Source organism: Vigna umbellata, chromosome 1 (assembly GCF_029865625.1).
Source record: "Vigna umbellata cultivar VRB3 chromosome 1, Vumbellata_1.0, whole genome shotgun sequence".
Classification (NCBI taxonomy): Eukaryota; Viridiplantae; Streptophyta; class Magnoliopsida; order Fabales; family Fabaceae; genus Vigna; species Vigna umbellata.
The window spans coordinates 20,167,991-20,190,080 of record NC_142165.1 but is presented as its reverse complement, the minus strand read 5'-3'; the positions used below and the strand labels follow the sequence as shown (position 1 = coordinate 20,190,080).

Here is a 22,090-nt window from a genome sequence, read left to right as displayed (position 1 = left end):
TTGCTAAAATGTACCAACTGAAAAATAGGCGTATGCGCATTAGTAAACCCCTATATATATTATCTATTTTAGTATATATTATTTATATATTTTATTTTACCTTTAGTTATATTTAAAAATTAAAATAAATATAAATTACTCAAACGTTAAAAGTAACTATATAATGCACATTACAAATTATGTATCACTAACTATCATCATATTTTTCATTTTAAAAAAAGTTATAGAGATTTAGAAGTAACTATTTCATAGAACTTTAATATGCGTATATATGTGTCGTGTGTGTCGTACATAATATATAATATATATTTTTCTATTATCTGTGTAAGCGTATAATAATAAATCATTTTTTACTTAATTATGTTTATGTTTTTAATAAATTTAGGAATTTTTAATTAAATCTCTAAGAAACTTATAGTGATTATTCAATAAATTTATATTTTTCAATTTAGTTTTCGCTGTTAAAATAATTTTTGTTAATTAAATGACACGACTGTTAAGTGATTAATATAGTTTTTATTAATGGATTGTTCATATGTTATTTCATGATTTTAAAATTTTTTGTATAATAGCTTCGTAATAGGTAATTATTTATAATAACAGATATATCATTTGAAAATGACCAAAATGTGAGTTTATTTACTAACGAAGTATAGTTTTTCAGGCATTTACTATCAAACAAAGAATTTCGATGGATCATCCACAATAGCAATGATGAAACAGAAAACATCCCAAAACAATAATAGAAATTTAAATTTTTATGAAATTAACTACATTTTATGAAAGGTTTGTTCTAAAAAAGTGTACACTCAATTAATTTGCAAAATAATAAGTCATTCACTTTGATAGATGGATAACAACAAAGTTTCAATAAGACAAAAAAATGTATGACGTGTTAACTGTATAAATGATTAAAAAATTCCAATTAAAAAAATTATAAATAGATAATTATATAAACATATATATTTTTAATTCCTGCAACGCAAGTTTTTTTTTTGAAATAAAATGTTTTAGTTTTTTAATAATTTAACTGACTTTACTTTACTATTTTTTCAATTTAATTTAGCTTTTTAACATCCCAACTTCCAAAGTAGGAGTAACATTGGTATTCAAAGTGGGTGAGTTAAGCAATAAAGACGGTAATAAAACTTTCACAATTCCATCACTTGAATGTTATATTTTATGACAAAATAAAATAGTATTTAATTTAATTTGTTTTCTACCCCTCTTAATCTAGAAGAAAAAGAATGGTAAAATAACTTCTATTATATTTCATTGATTTAAACAAAAAATAATACATATTTTATTATTACTTATCTAGATGTAACATGGTTTGGAGTGCGAGTCCAGCAATAGATGCGGCCCACAGAAAAGTATCATATCAACAATAATTACATATATATTTTTATTATCAACAAAAATTACATATATAATAATTAACGAGTAAATAATGCAATTATTAGCAATGTGTTTCACAATCATTTAGCTTTTCTATATTAATTTATAAATGTTTTAATTTACATATAAACTAAATTTTATTTATAGATAGACTGATTTTATTTTTTTATTCTTCCTCTTAAAATTATAGATAGATAAACTTTTTAAAGTACAGACCGTAACCACTACGTTGCATCCAAGTTGGAACTCAGAGCTGGAACTTTGTCGGTGACAACCTAAGTACTTTTCTTCTTCTTACACGTGCTAAACACCATTTTTTTTTTCAAGTTTAAGACAAAATTTAAGATTAAGAAAAAGCCATTTTCGTTAACCAATTATAATTTTTTTGGTTATGTTTCTTTCCTCATGACTTGCTTTAACAGGAATAATATGTAAGTTATGAATAAATGTTCATCTTTTTTGCATATGAAACTTTGTTTTCATGAGAAGTGACAACCCAACCTAACATAACATCTTGAAAGATGTCAAGATCTCACCATAAGTAATTAGTATAATGTAATGTATTATTTTAATTATATGATGTCTTGTTTTTTGTTTAGGGAGTGCATGAATGAACACATTCCCTATTGTTTTGCCGACAGCATGGTTTTAATAATCTCATCGTTCTAATAAAACTACAATAGTTAGGGTCGTTACAAAACTTGCTTCCTCATCAACCTCTATTATTTTAATCAAATTACCGTCTTCAACATTGCTTTAAGAAACTTTCAGATCTCACATTCATTTTTCATTTTTAAAAACAAACTTTTTTTTTCTCTAATAAAATTTGAAAAAATAAATTTGTGTTGTATATTTTACTTCTTGTGAAGAAGGAACATAAAAGTAGTGTTTACCATTCCTACAGATCTGGGTTGAAGAAGCATTGACAAGTTAATAATAATAAGTGACTTCCTAATTTTCCCTCCAATCAACAATCTCATAAAAGACGAAATTCCGATCCTGCCCTCGCTTCTAGCCTAAGCAGTGACGTGGCGACATCAGTGAGGAGAATGAGGTAATAACCGTACCAGGAGTAACCGGAGAAAAAGCTTCACCTCGTTCTTCACCCCCTTGTTATATTACTCTCTCTGCTCTCAACGAACATAACAATACGAATTCGAAAGACCTCACACAGATCTATCGTTCTCTTCTTTTTCTCTCTGTCGTTTCGGTCTCAAACGCTATGGCGTTTTGGAGGTCCTTGGCGTTCTCCGCGATTCTTCTTCCACTCTTCATCCATGGCGCACTCTGCTTCTACCTCCCTGGCGTTGCTCCACAGGACTTCCAGAAGGTTCACTCCATTTGCATTTCCATTTCCATCTCACATTACACGCACTGGTTCTTTTTTCGAAATTTATCTTTTATTCGCTTCATAACCGCTTGATCTGCGTTTGAATCTGAGATCTGAGATGAATATTACCGATGTTATATTCGTTTTACATTGTTTCTTAATTTTCTTTTTATTTAGGCTGTGATTTTCGGTTTTTGTCTGCATTTTCTCAGTCATAGTTTAGCGACATTGTGGTGTTAGTGTCTCAAGGCCTTTTGTATCTGGAAGTGTTGTTGTTGATATTGTGTGTGTTAATTTAACTTCGATCTGGTGTCGGTGAAAAGGTTTAGTTGCTTCGGTGCGGTGTGTGAGACGCATTTTGGTGATTTGATCCGTTCTAGTCTCTGTGATAATGTAAGACTCTGTTGTTGAAATGGTGTGTTCAGTTGATGGAATTTAAGCTCAGCTTGTAATGTAATAAGCATGGAGACTTCTAAATGCTAGCTGTGTTGGATACGTGCTCATGTTAATTGTTAGATACTCAATGGAAGCTTCAATAACTAAACGAGACCTTTTGGTTCCCCAGAAGATAAATATTTAGATTTTCTTATGCCTCTACTCAACAACCACATCTGGCCTACTACTGTGAATGTGCTAATAATGTACTTTGTTCTTTCACTTTGTTGTTTCTGGTTATATTTCTTTTCTATTTGTATCTTTATGGACAATCGCACATTTAAACTTAATAATTATTCTTCTTTGGATGGTTTTTGTTGTCCCCTGTTTTCTTTTAACATATAACAACCCATCAAATGAATTGGGTGCACACAATTATCATGTAATTAAGCGTTCGGTCTTCCTGGTTTATCTTGTTAGTATTGTTTTCTACCCTTGTATTCTTGCTGTCCAGTTTTGTCTTTTAAATTAATAATAACGGATATCCAGAAATGCATGGATAGATATATTTATTTACTGACTATCTATTTATATGGTGCAGGGAGATCCATTGCAAGTAAAAGTAAACAAATTAACTTCAACGAAGACTCAGCTTCCATATACATACTATTCTCTTCCGTACTGTGCACCAGAGAAAATATTGGATAGCGCTGAAAATCTTGGAGAAGTGCTTCGTGGTGATCGCATTGAAAATTCTCGATATGTGGTATGTTTCATATGGCATTTTTAATTCTTGCATGGCTAATTATGTTATGGTTATCAACTTAGTTACTGGACATATTTGCAGTTTAAGATGCGTGAACCACAAATGTGCAATATTGTGTGTAAGCTTAAGCTTGATGCCAAAACTGCAAAAGAGTTCAAAGAGAAGATTGATGATGAGTATCGAGTGAACATGTATGGCATTCAATAATTTTCATATGTTTTCATTCCACATCTCTGCCACAATGTTGACATCTTGTAACCTGCCTTTTACTTGCAGGATCCTAGATAACCTTCCTCTAGTTGTTCCCATAAAACGGGTGGAACCGGACTCTACTGTTTATCAACTTGGTTTCCATGTTGGACTCAAAGGGCAGTATACTGGGGTATGCTCTGCATCTTTTAGAACAATGTTTATTGTTGTGAGTGCCTTGTGTTTTCTTGTTCTTACTTTGTTGAAATACACAGAGCAAGGAAGAGAAGCATTTTATTCACAACCATTTGGCTTTTACGGTCAAGTATCATAGAGATACACTTACTGAATCTGCTAGAATTGTGGGCTTTGAGGTTAAGCCTTTCAGGTCAGTATTTTTGTGCTTGTTTTGTTTGGTTAAGTAATTCCATTTAGCAGTCGTGGTTTGTATGTAATATTGATTTTACGAATGTTTCTGTGCAGTGTTAAACACGAATTTGAAGGGAAGTGGGATGAACAGGCCACCCGTTTGACAACCTGTGACCCTCATGCTAAACACACAGTTGTGAATTCGAACACTCCTCAAGAGGTCGAAGAGAACAAGGAAATTATCTTCACCTATGATGTTGAATTCCAGGTGAGGTTATTTTGATTTAAATAGTACATGTATACTTTCTTTGGTACTCAATGATGGGTATTGGTGGATTAAGCCAAGTAGTTCAAAATATTCTTTTATGAATTATGTCCTAGTAGATATTGTTCATCGCTCGTTAATGGGCAGTTTATCTAGTTTAATATAGCTTTTCTTTCTTGTAGCTTAATTTCTTCATTTTTTCTTCTAACCAAGGGAAGTCTTCACTCCCTCTATTTTCATCTTTTGTCATCTTCTTTGACCTGCTTTTACCTTTTCCTGCATTTAGGAGAGTGATGTGAAGTGGGCTTCAAGATGGGATGCCTATTTGCTGATGAGTGATGACCAAATTCACTGGTTCTCAATTGTTAATTCATTGATGATTGTTCTCTTTCTCTCGGGCATGGTAGCAATGATAATGCTTCGTACACTTTACCGTGATATTTCAAAGTACAATGAATTAGAAACCCAAGAAGAAGCACAGGAAGAGACTGGTTGGAAGCTTGTCCACGGTGATGTTTTTAGGCCACCAAACAACCCAGATTTGCTATGTGTTTATGTTGGGACGGGTGTTCAGTTTTTTGGAATGATACTAGTAACAATGATGTTTGCTGTCCTGGGGTTCCTTTCTCCTTCAAACCGAGGTGGGCTAATGACGGTCATGCTCTTGCTTTGGGTTTTCATGGGAATTTTCGCTGGTTATGCCTCGGCTCGCTTATATAAAATGTTCAAAGGAGCAGAGTGGAAGAAAATTGCCCTCAAAACCGCAATCATGTTCCCTGGAATCGTTTCTGCCATTTTCTTTGTATTAAATGCTCTGATATGGGGACAAAAATCGTCTGGAGCAGTGCCATTTGGAACAATGTTTGCCCTGATCTTTTTATGGTTTGGGATCTCGGTTCCACTTGTTTTTGTTGGTGCCTATGTTGGGTTTAAGAAGCCTGCGACTGAAAGTCCTGTGAAGACAAACAAAATCCCAAGGCAGATCCCTGAGCAGGCATGGTACATGAATCCAGTCTTCTCAATTCTGATCGGAGGAATACTTCCATTTGGAGCTGTTTTCATTGAGCTTTTCTTCATCCTCACTTCAATATGGTTGAATCAGTTCTACTACATCTTCGGCTTCCTCTTCTTGGTCTTTGCCATCCTCATTGTCACTTGTGCTGAAATAACCATTGTGCTCTGCTACTTCCAGTTGTGCAGTGAGGATTACTTGTGGTGGTGGCGGTCTTACCTTACATCTGGCTCATCTGCTCTTTATCTATTTCTTTATGCAACATTCTACTTCTTCACCAAGCTTGAAATCACAAAGTTGGTGTCTGGGTTATTGTACTTCGGTTACATGCTTATAGCTTCCTATGCCTTCTTTGTTGTAACTGGATCCATCGGATTTTACGCATGCTTTTGGTTCACAAGGCTCATCTATTCCTCGGTCAAGATTGATTAGTTATAGCAATCAGTGGGTTGGATTAATCTACTATACTTCTTGAAGGACGAAGACCATTTGTGTAAGGATTTTCAAATTCAGGTACTGATGTCATGTTCAGAATCAGATGTAACCTATTCTATACAGTTTTGAATTGTGACAACACCGTTATTCTTTTGTTTCAATATCTTTTACTTGCCAGAGTTGTCGAAGTGTAGATTTTAAGGTGTACGCTGCAGTCTTAACTTGGCGTTTTCTGTGTTACTTTCGGAGAATTACAATTTGGCTCCTTGTCAGATGATTTTTTATTATTAGCGGTGTAATAAAAATGATATCCCAACAACGTAGTTCGAACTTATGAGCCTCTGCTGAATTGAACCACTTTTATATTGTTATTACGCACACCTATTTCTTTTACTTACACATATATGTCCATATATGAATTGATATTTTTTTCACATTTGATAAATGACTGAAGGTTGCCTATTTTAGATGTTTGTTCTAATCGAAAATTTGCCAGGCAATAGGTGCTACCATTGTATTCATTGTCTGATGACGTTTGAGGTATTGCTTTCGTGCTTCCCTTTGCAAGCAATATGATATGTCGTTCACAAGTACAGCAGGATTGAAGAAAAGTTTATGCATTTCAAAGCAACTATTGAGTGTCACTAAAGTGTCACGGAATTTGCTTAGCTTGCGTTCTAAGCATCAAAGGAGAAAATAGAAAGTAAAGGAATATCAAGTTCTAAACAACTCCAGTGTCAAAATAGTTGCTTAATGTTACCAAAAGAAATGCTTAGGCAGCGAATAAAGTACAAAGTAAGGTAATAAAGTTCACCGTTATCTTTAATTATACATCATCTGTTAAATTCTCAGAAAAAGGTACAGGATAAAAAATGGAACTAACCTTTAAGATTTGCCCATGTTTTTTCATTTTTAAGCTTCTATACTTCATAGATTAACTTTTCTCTGCATTTAACTCTCATTTGTTAAAAATTATTTTTAATCATTGTACGACGGGCTAATATTTAGAACTCGTTTTTATAGAATTTGTAGTCATGACAATGGCAGGACTGAAATGGAACTGAAAACCCAAATCACTAACAAACGTATCAGAACCAAATGAAACATATCACGAATTGAATGTTATATTTGACAATTTTAAAGAGTAAAAAAAAAAAAAGCGTATGTACTAAATATTTGAATTTAAGATGGAAGCACGAACAAAATTCTCTCTTACAGTGAGTAATTAAGAATTTATTACTAACATATGTATGAAGTAGAAGAAAGAGTGTGGTCCATTCTACATTCCCCCATACAAAGAAAGAAGATATGAAATGAAATGCAAAGAGTAGTGTGTGATATCGAGAGTTTGACAGAAGTGGTATAGTAGAAGATGTTAACTATTTGTTAGGGTGAGTGTCCTGAGGTTGTGCAACTCCAGCAGAAACCTTTGCCACATCCCTAGCATTAGCCTCGGGCTTCTTCTTGGCATACAAGACAGTGTAGCCAACTGCAGCCGTAATGAGCAAACCAGCTATAGCCATTCTTGTGTAGCTGTAAGGAAGTGATTTCCTCTGATGAAGTACTTCAGTTGCACCATGACCTGGGGGTCTCTTTGAGGCCTCTGCTTGTGCTTTTTCTCTATCCATTTTCCTCTTCCTATCTTCCTCCACCACTACCTCTTCTTCTCTATATATATATCAAGTCCTTATTATTACCACCACTTCAGCCATGTATAAGACTCCAACTTTGATGTCTCAAATAAACCGTTAAATGTTCTCAAGCCACGTAACACCCAACTCTTATGTCTTCCCAACACGTAGCCACTATGTGTCGTTGAAATGGCCTCTTGAGTTCACCAGATTTACCATGCATGCTGCTTCACGCACACATCATGCTACCACTTTTCAGTTCGGAAATTATTATTTATACACATAATGCTAACTTGTCCGTAAGTAGTAATGTGCTTCACATCAACCTATAATATATATATAATTTTTAAGCATCCCAACACAAATTTTATAATAAAAGATTAAGATTTAAAAAAAAAGCAGTGAGAATTAAACAGAAGGTGGAATAATTAGGTTGTAAGTTAAGAATGAAAAAGTGAGTAAGTCGAGTTGAAGTTTTCAATCTGATATAATTCATCACTTTAGGTCAAGTTGAAGTTTTAATGCGTTATCGCTTCGTCTAATTCATGAAACTAGCAGGTTAAAAGACGGACTGGACGTGTTGATTCTTTAATTTTTAAATTAAAAATTAAAATTAAAATAATTTAAAAGATAAATTCTGATTTAACTTTTTTATTATTTATAAAGATTATTCAATGTGATATCTTACTTTTTTTTTATTCTTAATTTAATTTTTTTATTCAATAAAAGAAATTAATGTGACATTATTTGAAAGATAACTAGTGTCAATAATGTATTTATTTATTTTTTAAAAATTTTGGACTAATCCAACCCTCAGTCTATCAATTTGTACTCACGCCAACCTCTTCTTCCCTTAGTTCTCCAACGCCCGTCTCTACTACGACAACAACCTCGACGAGAAGTGGTTTGCCATATTTCTCTGACCGTAGCCAAACACAGCCTTCTGTGATGATTACCTTCCCTCTTGTGATGACTCAACACGCAATTCTTGATCCTGATAGTCTCAACCCGATTTTTTTAAAAAGATTATAAGATCTCATGAGTGTTTCTATTTTATAAATGATTTCCTACCCTTTCAAAGAACTTATATCAATAAAATTTATTTTGAAATAATGATTTGATTGTTATGCTTAATTAAGTTTCATATATCTCGTAAATTTAAAATTTTTTAATTGAGTCCTTTTAAGATCTATTAACTACTTAAAAAACAATTATATTTTTCAATTTTTAATGTTTAATTTTTATGTTAACTAAATCATGCTGTGATTAATTGAATGATATGATTATTATGTTTTCCATCACATTTCTTTTATAATCTTTTAATTTTATAATATCATGTTTGATGATTTTATTATTGATTTATTGTTTTTTTTTTCAGTGTAGTGTGTTAAGTTGATCTTACATTTTAAAAAAGTTTCAATTGTATTCAAACCTAATAAAATTTACCTTAATTAAGTTTCTTTCGTTAAGTACAAACAAATGAAGTTAAGTGTTTGATGATATGGTAAAGACAATGCTAACGTGACAAAAGAGTATGGTAACGTGACAAAGGATGGGTGTCGTGGATGTCGTAAGTGAAGTACCCTAACAAGCTTATAAGTGGCAGTAGCGTGACAGGTCTTTTTTTTTTCCTTTGTATTATTCTTCTTTGTGTTATTCTTCTTTAGGGTTTGGAGTTTACTGTTGTGTGTTAGTAGTACCGTGGTGGTTCGTGGTTGGTGAAGTGTGTATTTTTTCTTCCTACTGTACCATCTTGTTGTGGTGTATAAGGACAAGTGAACTGATGTAATAACGTGAACTCAAGACTATAAAAACTTGGATGAGAAGTACTCTTTGGCATTGCATCTTAATATGTTGATTACTTTGACCAAATTGATTCTTAATTTCATTCAAAAAAGATGTGAAGATGGGTAACAATTCAAAACAATCTTTCATAAGATAAACCCAAGTACATCTCGAATACTCATCAATGAACGTTACAAAATACCTAAAACCAAAAGATGAGATGCGTAGGTCCCTAGATACCATAAGGAATAATAGAGAAATTAGAATTACACTTTGATTGAAACCTTTTAGGAAAGATAGATCTAACATGTTTTCCTATGACTCACAGTTCAAGGTTTGGAGATCACTAAGTTCAAGAAATATATATATATTTTTTTTAATTTTGAAAAATGAGGATGGTCAAGCCAATCATGTAAAATTTTAGGACCAACTGCTACAATACAATACACTCGTAGATTGACTCTTTTGAAGTAGTTTTAAAGTCATTTGCAAGGGTTATAAAATGACGTTTTTCTTAAAATGAAATGGTTGAGAACAGAGAGTTATTACTAAAGATGTGATCATAAGCACTAGTTAATTATCCATAAATTTTGACGTTCTATGGATTGAGAAATGCAAGTCGTTGAGGTACTTGGAGATTGAGATGTCTATGTCAAGTTATTAGACTTTAATCGTAGATACTTTTGATATTCGTCCTCAGTGAACTTGGAGTGTGGTAGTTTCAGTCTTAAAGATATTAGCTTTTTTGGAAGGAAAATCGTGTAAAGAGTAGTAATTTTTTTAAGTGTGACCCTTTCTTTTAAAGCATACGCGTTGGGTACGCCCTTGACCTCTATGTCCTCCTCCTCTAGTACCACATCCTCCTCTTCCTCGTGTGACAACCATGGCAGATGGTTCTACTAGTTTGTGAGCTTCTCAAGTTTAAGGCATCGGGACACGTAAAAGGTGTGTGGTCAAGGTATCCATGGAAGGGACCTCGTGAATGGTCAAAAATTTATCTCTAATATGATCAAATAAAGCACGAAGGATCATCACCACATAATATTTGTCAAGTTTCTTTTTTATTTCCATCAAAGATTCAACTTCCAAGAACATCCTCAATTCTTCCACAACTGATTGGATTTCAGTCATGAAGGATACCATATCATGGTCTGTCATTTTGATATATGCAATCTTGTTTACCGTATTACAGAGTTGGATTTCGTTGGCATAAATGTTTTGAGCTTTCTTCCAAAAGGAGTGACATGTTTTAAAAGCTCTAAGAGACTTCAAAAGTCTTGGTTCCACGAATGGCCACAACAGGACACACAATTGGAAATATGCTTGTTTCCACTGTTCAACTTTTTCATCAGACACATGGCTTCCATCTTACTCAAGATGGTCATGATGCTCTTGGCCAAGAAACAACATTTCGACGATAACAAACCAAAATAAATAATTTTTCGCATTTAGCTTCTTCGAAATAATGGAGGAACTTTCAGAGAATGAAATAACACTTTCAATAGCCATTTATGATCAAAGGAACAAAAAACAGTAAGGATATACTAAAACAACAAGGGAAAATGAAAACCTTAAGGTGACTTCCATAAGGGTAGCTTTTGGATTTCACTAAAATGAAGTTTCAAGGGTCAAAATAGAGAGACAAGTCTGGTGATAGCTATGGAGATGGTGTGGTAACATTCGAATAAGCAGATGATGGTTCGTGGACAACATGCACCTGGTTGTAGCGGACAAAGATAGTGCCCGTGGCAGTTAACTATCCCTCAGGAGGTTGGTTGTTGCTTGGAGTGGCGATCGTCAGACTAAATTACGACAACCGACAAATTGTGACAGAATAGTGATTGATAATGTTGGACAATTTCAAAAACGATTGATAGCTATCGATAAAGGTGGACAACAACAAAATGAGCTTGACAATCGTGAATAACAACAAATAGAGTTGGACAGTCGTGGAGAACGATGACCAATGCTGATAAATAAAATGAGTCAGGATCGATCATTTCTAATACAGATACCAATTTAAGATTAAAATCAGAAAAATATAATTTTAGAGGCCTTATTGGAACTTTATCATGTTCTATTATTTATATTGATAAAAAGTTGATATAATAGAAAGATGGAAGGTAAATAAAATAAAGATAACACATATTGCTTCCTACTTTAGTCCTTCGGACTTCCCCAATCATAAATAAACTTAATAATCATTCCAACAAAAATAAAAACAAAAACAAATGATAAACTTAAATATAAAAACTAAATTATTAATTAAATCATTATAAAATTATAAGTTTACATGTAATAAACAAACTATATCATCTAACCAATTGTCACATACCTTAGTTATCATAGATATTAAACAGCTTGAAAAATATATTCCTTTTGATAAAATAGTGGTATTGAAAATGTTATTAACAGGCTGTGTTCTGAAACAGAATGCACCGTTTGAATCCTCCATTTTTTGGATTCAATTTCAGAAGAAGAGTGATTCGTATTCCCTTCCTCACAATTTAACCACTCAGATCCCATGCAGAGCACAGACACCCTGCACTACCTTCCAAAATTCCAATTAATTTTATCATAATAAGTGTTTTTGACCGTTACTATTCAGAGGGCACCCAAACACGTCACAACATAAAACAAAATTTAGTGGACCCCACGTCATTCTTCTTCCCAATGTCACTAAACGGCTAGTTGCTGCTCTCCGCAACCATAAATACGACACACTCAGAGGTTCTCTTGCTTCAATCCAACACACTACTTCCATATTCATCATCTTTCTTATTCTCTTCCTTTTTTTCTCTCTAACTCTGAGACTTCAAGGGAATAGTAATAAGAAATTATGGCTGTTTTTTCTTCAGTTTCTTCTCCTCTTTTGCTCACCTTCTTCCTCCTCTTCGGCCTCTCTGTAGCTAGGGAAATACTGGTTGGAGGTAAGACTGATGCTTGGAGAGTTCCAGCCTCTGAATCAGACGCACTTAACCAATGGGCCGAAAGGTCTCGTTTCCAAGTTGGCGACTTTCTTGGTAACTATTTGCTAGCTTTCATTTCCCAAACCTTTTCCTTTCTTAGTTTTTAATGATCTTGATGCTATTTTTACCTTGGTATGTTTTCAGCACATAGCTTAAATTTTAAACATTTTCTGTTGCATGTTCTTAAATCAGATCAATACTAAGGTTCCAAGTTTTGCAATTTTTCAACAAAATTAATCATGGCATAAACTTTTAAAAAATGACCTTTTCTTTTCTTTCTTGTATAACCATTAAAGAATGAAGGTTTTTTGTATTTTGAATCAAAACAGGGTATGGTTTTTGGGTACGTATGATAAAAATCAATTTAATCAAATGACTTTTGAACTTGCTTGTTAATGTGGGGAGTGCCTAATCATCTGACACACTAATAAAAATTTGAAAATTTTGTGGTCAGTTTGGAAATATGATGGTGGGAAAGACTCAGTTTTGCAAGTGAGCAAAGAGGAGTATGTAAACTGCAGCATCTCAAACCCTATAAAGGTGTACAGTGATGGAACGACGAAGGTGAAGCTTGACCGTCCTGGGCCGTTCTACTTCATCAGTGGGGCAAAGGGTCACTGTGAGAAGGGTCAGAAGCTTGTGGTGGTGGTTTTGACTCCGAGGGGAAGGTCCAGTGGCATTGTTTCTTCACCAGCACCTGCTCCTGCACCTTCTCTTGCTGAGTTTGATGGTCCTGCTGTTGCGCCTACTAGCAGTGCCAATGCTTTGCATGGGGGCATTGTCATGGTGGCTCTGGTTGCTATGTGGGGAATTTTTATGTAAAAATAACTTGAGTTCTTTATTTGTACGTTGTGTTTGTGTTACTCGGTGTGTCTGTGTGTGGGATGAGACAGTCACATTGAGGTGATTGTCAGTTGTTTTTTTGCAGGAAATATATGATTAATTTTTTAAATTTATATTATATGCCCATTCAAAATGACGTTGCACATACAAAATGACGTGGCACAAAAATAGAATAGAGGTTGAAAACAAGTGAACTTTATTAAAAAAAATGTTTATATCAAAATTTCTGTGACAACAACTTGAAACAGCAGCATATTCGAAATCATAAAATCCAACTCTAAATTCGAACTTTTCAATCTGGAGATTGGAACTGTGTAGATGCTGAAAGGACCTTGTGATAGTCAAAATTTGAAAATTAGCATTCCTCAGTCACTTGCAGTGTCACCAATCCAAAAGTCTCCATTAACACAGCTCCTTTATTCACATAAACTGCAGAAACAAGGCAAAGTCATAATAGTAATGAAAGATAAGCAAGTTGAAATTTATTGTTACATTTCATTCACATAAACGCCATTTAATTTATTGTTACATTTCATTTTACAAGTTGAATTCATATAAGTCTGTCATACACAAACAAGTCTTTAAAGTTTGACAACTTCTAATGGAAGTGAATTTCAGTCATACAACTTCATGATGTATATTAACAATAACATATATCATTATCACACTTTGTAGTTTTGATACAGACTGTTCAAGTTAACATAGAACTTATAAAAATAAAATAACCAAGAAGAAACTATCATTTATTATTTTACTCGCATTACATGAGGATTGCATCCCCTAAAATTAATGATTTATTAATATTCTCAAAAAAACCAAGGGCTTAGCTAAAGATGCACCTAATTTTCAGACCTAATTACTCATATTTCACTCCCTAACGAACAATTACTTATCATCAAAGAAATGTCTTCTATGAATTCATAAATATTTGTCTTTTACCGGAACAAATTCACACTTTCGTTTGTTGCAGTTTACTGGTATATGAATGCTTAGATTACTAATGAATAAAAAAATAAAATACTTTCTTTTCTTCATATGCACACAGAAACAAAGTAAAGTTAAATGTGTCACACATACCAATTCGCTTCAAAACCAGCCAGGGAACATGGGCCTTCATATATACGAACCAGGAATCATATTTCAATCAGTCACATTAATTACTCTAAGTTGTAAGTCACAGAAGAATCTCCAAATATATATATATATATATATAGGGAATGAAATTCTAGTCGCAATTACAGAGGAAACTATTTTACCAAATATAACATAATGACTGGTTTCAAATACATTTTAAAATGTTGAAATTTTATTCTGCTTCCACATTCAAATATATAATCTATGATTTTGAATCCGTTGCTCTAATTCAAAAAGTACAAGATTATGAGTCCACCTTGGACGTTGTTAGTAGTTTGAGAGGATAGATGTTTTTATGTATGATTACTTGTAAGATTGTATTAGGTTACTATTCTGCATAAAACTTCCAATAACGTTTAAAAATTGAACTATACAATGCAACTTGAGCAAAAATAGACACATGTTGCATCAGTTACACTACTAACAGTTCAGACAAGATTAACATGTATTCCAACTTACCCCGTGTTTCTGTGAACTGGTAAGTTTTAAAATTGAAATTATCAATTTTTAACTTGCAAAAAGTTTACTTATGAGAATGATCTACAGATATGAAGACATTTGAAAAACTAAATATCGAACTTCAACCATTAAATATCAGTACAAGTACAAGGTCACTCCAATAATTAACTGCAACAAACAAATATTTCAAGCTGCTGGTTAAAATTTTGTGTATCAGCAGTGCATCTGCGAATATCCAAAACCCCCCTAATATGTGTGTTGGTTCAAAATTCCTTATTCTAATGACAGAAAGTAATTCTTAACAGCCATTACAAATCACAATGCAGTTACGCCATTGAAATATATAAAATTTGAGAGACAACAAAGTTGCATAGTAAACAAGGACATCATAGAAACTGCAAGAATTTGGGAAAACTAAGGTTCAAGTACCTCATCATCATCTGAAATGTCAATTACCATCCCCTTAACATTTCCACTATTATAACCAAGATGTTCCTCCTTTACTTTCTCCAGGGACTCCATATCATCAATTTGAATAGATGGCTCTTCAGAAGATGGATACTTCCTCTTTTTACCAGCCTGCTCCTCATAGTTCATCTCCAGTTCCTCCTCTCCATTTATGTTCCTAATGTCTTGCTCCTGTGCTGCAAGAAACAACCAGTTCTTCAGACAGACATGAGATTCAAAATGAAAGACACACACGCAAGGCGACATAAAGTGTGTTAAAAGAAGAGACTATTCAAAAACCAAATCCTCCAGTGCAATCATTTTTTTTATAGGTACAAAACAAATTAAGGGGATGATGCCTCATTCGGACACAGGAAAAGTCTCCACACTTAGAATACCAGCAAGACTCAAATCTACATTGTCAAATGTGTAACCCTGTTTGTTTCAGTCAATTATACCCTCCAAGTTAATACAACCAAATTCTAAAATCAGACAACTGGAACAAAGAAAATAGTCATCCCTGATAACGAAACCTTAAAACCCCAAATTGCTATTCTCAAATCAATGCAGCATGGATCACTCATTCTCAAGATGAAAACTCAACAAATTGCTAAAAACCACGTGAGGTACCTTCACTCAACCGCGGAAGTCGCTCCAGTTTCTTCTGCAATAAGTTTAACTTGTCCTGGAGGAACAAAAAAGCAAAATCATAAATCAAGCAACGCAGCACAACAGAAATCAACAAAGGCTGAAACTTGAACAACTAAAACACCATGCAACACAGTTTAGAACATGTACAGAAGAGAAAAAAAACTCACAAGCTCGGATTTCACAGGATGATCATTTGGGTTAACTCCTCTGCACCTCAACTTCACTGAACACGAAAATGAAAAAAGAAATTGAATTGAAGAGAAATAACTATATTAACAGAAAGGAGTGAGCGATTATTGTTTTAAGGGAAGAAAAGAGCAGACATGAGTAGAGGGTGGAAGTGAGTTTGGCCAGTGAGAAGAGTGAGTGAGCGCGTTCGAGAAATGGCAGTTGAGCGAGAAGGTCAGGGTCAGAGAGAGCGAGGAATTGGGGTAACTCAGTCTCCAGCTGTTGAAGGCTTCCCAAAGTGCGGTTCAGAGTTTCCATCACTGCTTCTGGTACTTCTATGCCATCGATTTCGTTTCCTTTCACCATTTTTTTTCCCTCTTCAACAATTCATCTACTCATGCAATCACAGAAGACAGAAAATGAGATACAAAGGTTAATCTACTGTAGTTAACTCGTGCATATATAATTTTTTTTTTCAAATATGAATTTGTATTTCTATGGTATACTTGATATAAGTGCTTTCAAACATAGTCGATTAAATAACAAGATTAAGATTCAATTTAAACATTTCAACTAGAATGGTAGCCTAATAAAAGATTAATTTTTGAGCAATTCTACAAATTAAATTTGAATTAAACAATATGTTATCTGGTTAGTAAAATGAGACTTATCAAAACAAGAATGGTATTTTCTTTCTTCTCAGATATTACCAAACTTTTGTTTTTTTTTTTTAATTAAATTGTGTCCGATTTCAAATATGAATGAATTTATCTTTGGTTTAAATCAAAAATGAAAAGAAAAGAATAGAAGACACAAAATAAAAAATATATAAAATCCAGCTCTTCAATTGAAAAAATAACGTAAGTAGAAGGAATGATGAAATATTATAAAATGTTGCATTAATTTAATTTTTTATGTTGTGTTTATTAATTTTTAATATCTATTATTTTTATTTTTATATCATAATTTTATTTTAAAATTATAAAAGAGTGATTATTGTTAATGCCCAGTTAAATAAAATTCGATATAAATAAGGGTTATAGTAGTTTTTCAATAAAACACAAATTGAAATTTTAACTCTAGTAGTAATCAACAAAGAATTACTTCTTTAAAATGTAATATAAAATTATAAAATATAAGAATAAAATTTTGATGCCCGGTTAAATATTAAAATACTGCAGGTTTAATTATTTAGAATACTTTTTTAATTAACTCCACTATTTGCTAAAAAATACTGAATATCGATTTATTAATAAATTCGCTCAAATTTTATCCTTTTAATGAATTTTATACAAGGTTAAAGTGAAATTCAAAATTGGTCAAAAACAGTGACAAATAGTTGTGTCCGGAGAGAATATTATTAAAAATGATAGTGTAAGTCAAGATATTATTTTGCAATTTTGTTTCACTTAGTTTACCATTTGGATTTATGCACTGTCAATAACTTCGATCAGTGCATTCCCGAGTAGATTTAGCTACTCAATTTCAACTACTTCCTGTAACGAGTTAAAGAAATATTAAACCATGATTTGAACACAATTGCAGTCAGCTTCATAAATTAATGCTTCTGCTGTGAGAAACCAAAATTTAATCTTGATTCGAATATATTCGAAAGTAAATTACACCATGCCCAGTTTTCCAAAGCTAAAGTTGAAGTGTTTTCAAGAGATAATAAGATTTATGATTTAGTGGAGAAAGATGGACTTTATAAAACTGGGTCAATTCAATACACAATGACAGTTACAGCATGTCAAAACATTTTATCATGATAAAATTAAATATCAGCTCCAAAACTGCGAATTTAAATAATGTTTCAGATCAAACATAAAAAAAAACCGAAAGACTGAATGCTTGAGCAACTAACTGTTGGGACATAACATTATCATGGAGCAATCCTAAGTGGGTCACGAGGGAAAAGCGATGTTTTGCGAATGTTATTCAAGCCACAGAAAAGCATCACAACACGTTCCAACCCTACTCCGAAGCCACCATGTGGCGGTGCGCCATATCTGGAAATTATCAAAATCAAGCAATTGGTTTTGCTAAACAATTTTTTAATTACCAGAGGTAAGTAGCAGGAGGCACAAACACATAATATGAGAAAAGAGTAAGAGGAGAAAAATAATACCTGAAAGAATCAATGTATGTAGATATTGTCTTCACATCAATGCCGCAAGCTGCTGCACGTTGTTCCAAAAATTCTGGTACATGAACACGCTGAGCTCCTGAAATTATCTCCTCACCTAAGGAACAAGGAACCCACAGTAATTCAAATCAGAACAGGAACAGAAACCACAGCCATATATATATAAGCATGACAATTAAACCAGACATACTAAATCAGTTGGACAAGATTGTCATGCCAATGCAATTTATGACAAAAAATCCTTGCCTACCTCGAATAAAGACATCAAACGAGTTGCTGTATGATGGATTGTCATAGCAAGGCATTGTATAAAATGGTCTTACAGCCAACGGATATCGATGAAGGATATAGAACTCTGTGCCATACCTACATACAGTAGCAGCAAACTAGCTTAAATAACAGGTCACGTTAAAGGATAATATTTGGTGGTAAAAAAAAGGTAAGAAAAGGACTTACTTCTCCAAGACTAGTTGACCCAATTTCCTTTCCGCTTCAGTATTCAAGTCACCAAAAGGTTCAATTTCTACTCCAACATCCTGCGCATAGCAAAACAATCAGACTGAAAACTCCCACTATTCTACAGCTTAAGTCAACTTTGGGTTGAAGTTACGTTCAACGTGACTGAAATCTAACCATCACAACTCAGACTTTTTGGTGGATCTCACTTCTAAATCAACAGAGGTCCTTAAATGGGAAGTAGGACCCATCAAAACTAGTAATTTTCAACCAATTCTGGCAACTAGTAGATAGTTATAGAGAGGGTGTTCCTAGCAATTATTTTGAACTAAATAGAATTTCAACTAGTAATGAAAAAGTGAAAGGATGAGCTTGAACAAAAAATAGCTTAATTATTTAGGTTTACATTACCATGGTCTCCCTGTGACATTTATTTATAATATAATTTTAGAATTGAGGTTAAACATTATTTTAATGTTCAAATATTGAATTGCATGACTTTTGCGAATTGTTTGTGCACTAATATACAGATTAAAATGTGAGATATACTTAAAGTAGCACTTTAAACACCCCTTCCCTTCTTCTGTAGGTGTTATGAAATAGACAATAGAATAAAGATGTAAGATTCAGGCATCACCATCATCCTATCCACTTCTTTTATATACCACTTGCTAGTAAATTAAGTTAGGAATTTTAAACATACCTTGAGCATCTGAATCCCTTCTTCATATGTTAGGCGTAGTGTATTCCGCAGATACTGCACATTCGCAGGGCTATTGTCAGATCAGAAACAAGTAGCACAATATCTATTTACATCTCACATTGCACACTACATAACAATCGACTACATAAGATATTTATGATAATACAAAATAACCACCTTTAAAGGTTCAAACGGGTACTGAGACCCCACAGCTTCCAGATCTTTCTTACAATGTTGGTTCAAACTATCAAACATTGCAACAAATAATCTATCAACTACATCCATAACCTGCCAAGAAACTCAAATCATCAGCAAATCATTCTAGTCCCTCAAATGTTTCATCAAATTTGCCAACAAGCCAAATATACCTCAAAATAATGCTTCTTAATCTCCATTTCAACATCAAGACCTGTAAACTCACACAGATGCCTGTGAGTGTAGGAATCTTCTGCTCTAAATACAGGACCAATCTCAAAAACACGGCCAAAATCTCCACATATAGACATTTGCTTGTGAAGCTGAGGTGACTGGGCCAGGCATGCAGGTTGGCCTTTGTAGTCAAGTCTGAAAACAGAAGCTCCACCCTCACTAGATCCAGCAATCAACTTTGGAGTGTGGATTTCACAAAAACCTTCAGATAATAAGAACTGTCTAAATGCCTGCACAATTAAGCAATTAAAAGTTAATCAAACCATTCGGCTCAAAGTCCAACTACAATTGCATAGCTTAAGTGAGAGTCTCAGTAATCAGTATGCAATTTTTATTTCAATAAACATAAAATTGAAGACCACTGCAATAGCTAAAATAAATTTATAAAGTCTTCAGAATATCATCGGAGATACAAAAAATAAATTAATACATTAGCAACGTGAGACTGAACACGGAAAATTCCTTGATTAGCTGGTGTTCGCACGTCAAGCACTCTGAAGTTCAACCGTGTGTCCTGATTAACCCGAACAAGTTGCTCACCAGCCTGCAGCCATTAACAAGCACATAAAGCAAGACCGAAACAATGGCAACGCATTCGTCAAACAAAATCATAGACACATAAACAGGAAACATCTTTAGTAAAGAGAACCTGAACAGCCTTCTCAATTTCAACCTCACTCCGAGCAGCATCCTCAAGATTGATCGGCAGAGTAGGCACAGCCCTACTGATACAATACAACTTCCTCACTTGAATTTCCACCTGCACCAACAAACCAAGCCATAAACACCACAAACTCCAAATTCAACCATTAATTTTAAACCTACAAGAAAAAGCAAACATGAAAATACGTATCTTCAAGTAACAATATTTTCAATTGGCAATCACAATCTTCAAATCTAACCACTTATCTTACATGTATCAAATCTTCAAATAAACAGAACTATAACATTATATACCGAAAAACCCCATTCAATATTTTTCATTTTTCATACTAAAAAAATGCGTGTCTTCAGAGTCTCTGTACACCTGCCACTACAGAGAGCATTGAATCGAAGAGGAACCAACATAACCTACAGACTTTACAAACCCTAATAACTAGACAAACCTGCTGCGTGGCGCCTTTGATGGGAGCGGCGGGGATCGAAACAAGGCCTTCGACATCGACAATGGATTCGCGGTTGAGCGCGGCGGCGAACTTCACCATCTGCGGGCTCACCGTATCGGGCTGCGCCTGCACCAGACACTGAACCGTGTAGCCGTGTTCTCTTATGACCAAGAATGCCATCTTCTTCCCGACCGGTCGAATCGTCTGTGCCCTCCCTCGGATAAGCACCGTCTTGTTCTCCAGCGCAGCGCCGAGCGCCTCCACGCGGGTCCACTCGCCAACATCGGTGGGCGTCTTGGACTGCAGCTCGACGAGCGGAACATCGCCGTAGTTGGCAGCGAGGGGGTCAGCCTCGTCGACGGAGAGATTTGCAGTGGCGGCAGACGCGGCGGCGATTTCCTGGCGGCGACGAAGCTTGTCCTGCTTGGCGGCCTCCTTCTTGGCTGCCTTTTTGCTAATCTGGGCCTCCGATGCAGCGACGGCCGGGTCTTGGGACTCGGAAGACGACATCGTTTTGGTGTGCGAAATTCGGGTTTTGGGTTTACTAAAGACTTAGTTATAAGATTAAAATGTTGAGGCGATGATATAAAATTGATAGGTTTGTGGTTTTTTTAACTGAGGAAGAGAATATATATACTACGAAAGTGGATCGTATATTTATGTAATTTGAAAATGGAAATGCAAATCCGTGGTATTGGCACGCAGGCTTCATACATTTTTTCTTCTTTCTAACACTTTATAAAACAATGTCTTGCTCTATTATTTTCTTTTCCTTTTTCTAAATTTTTCTTTTAGTCAATCCCTGTTGGCTAGGTTTTTCTTTTATCAAAAACTAATTAATAAATCCTAACCACAACATCAAAAATTACATTAAAGTTAAAACTTTCTAGTCAGTATAAAAAAGATGATGTTGAGTCGATTTTTTAACCAAACTACAAGTACGAATTATTTCTTTCCTTTCTAAGATTTATGTAAGCAAAAAATATGTTGAAAAACTACCAATTTAATTCTTTTGAGTGCTTTA

At 34.1% G+C, this 22,090-nt stretch overlaps 5 protein-coding genes across 6 annotated transcripts; 2 read left to right on the top strand and 3 right to left on the bottom strand.

Annotated features, from left to right (window-relative positions):
* The first annotated feature begins 2,494 nt into the window (after positions 1 to 2,494).
* Positions 2,495 to 6,471, top strand: EMP1 (Endomembrane protein 70 protein family). The gene is made up of 7 exons (XM_047310353.2): positions 2,495 to 2,728; positions 3,705 to 3,869; positions 3,951 to 4,060; positions 4,146 to 4,251; positions 4,334 to 4,446; positions 4,542 to 4,695; positions 4,979 to 6,471. Exons 1-7 carry the CDS (start codon positions 2,621 to 2,623, stop codon positions 6,134 to 6,136), a joined length of 1,914 nt encoding a protein of 637 aa, XP_047166309.1. The 5' UTR covers positions 2,495 to 2,620; the 3' UTR covers positions 6,137 to 6,471.
* Positions 6,472 to 7,303: 832 nt separating this feature from the next.
* LOC124835434 (uncharacterized) lies at positions 7,304 to 7,818 on the bottom strand. Its single transcript, XM_047310361.2, has one exon. The coding sequence runs from the start codon at positions 7,765 to 7,767 to the stop codon at positions 7,519 to 7,521; it is 249 nt and encodes an 82-aa protein (XP_047166317.1). The 5' UTR covers positions 7,768 to 7,818; the 3' UTR covers positions 7,304 to 7,518.
* A 4,472-nt stretch (positions 7,819 to 12,290) lies between these two features.
* Positions 12,291 to 13,480, top strand: LOC124835431 (early nodulin-like protein 15). Its single transcript, XM_047310358.2, has 2 exons — positions 12,291 to 12,578; positions 12,979 to 13,480. Exons 1-2 carry the CDS (start codon positions 12,395 to 12,397, stop codon positions 13,344 to 13,346), a joined length of 552 nt encoding a protein of 183 aa, XP_047166314.1. The 5' UTR covers positions 12,291 to 12,394; the 3' UTR covers positions 13,347 to 13,480.
* A 60-nt stretch (positions 13,481 to 13,540) lies between these two features.
* Positions 13,541 to 16,694, bottom strand: LOC124835432 (uncharacterized). Of its 2 annotated transcripts, XM_047310359.2 has the most exons (5): positions 16,382 to 16,683; positions 16,226 to 16,281; positions 16,038 to 16,092; positions 15,390 to 15,604; positions 13,541 to 13,796 (listed from the first exon to the last, which is right to left on the bottom strand). In XM_047310359.2, the coding sequence occupies exons 1-5, from the start codon at positions 16,590 to 16,592 to the stop codon at positions 13,788 to 13,790; spliced, it is 546 nt and encodes a 181-aa protein (XP_047166315.1). In that variant the 5' UTR covers positions 16,593 to 16,683; the 3' UTR covers positions 13,541 to 13,787. The 2 variants fall into 2 exon arrangements, with proteins under 2 accessions (XP_047166315.1, XP_087955895.1); XM_088099769.1 differs by lacking the exon at positions 13,541 to 13,796 and having other exon boundaries at positions 13,803 to 15,604; positions 16,382 to 16,694.
* Positions 16,695 to 17,910: 1,216 nt separating this feature from the next.
* Positions 17,911 to 21,686, bottom strand: LOC124835430 (aspartate--tRNA ligase 2, cytoplasmic-like). Its single transcript, XM_047310357.2, has 10 exons — positions 21,067 to 21,686; positions 20,610 to 20,720; positions 20,391 to 20,504; positions 19,900 to 20,190; positions 19,709 to 19,819; positions 19,532 to 19,585; positions 18,829 to 18,908; positions 18,623 to 18,738; positions 18,355 to 18,469; positions 17,911 to 18,235 (listed from the first exon to the last, which is right to left on the bottom strand). Exons 1-10 carry the CDS (start codon positions 21,574 to 21,576, stop codon positions 18,109 to 18,111), a joined length of 1,629 nt encoding a protein of 542 aa, XP_047166313.1. The 5' UTR covers positions 21,577 to 21,686; the 3' UTR covers positions 17,911 to 18,108.
* Positions 21,687 to 22,090: the final 404 nt, after the last annotated feature.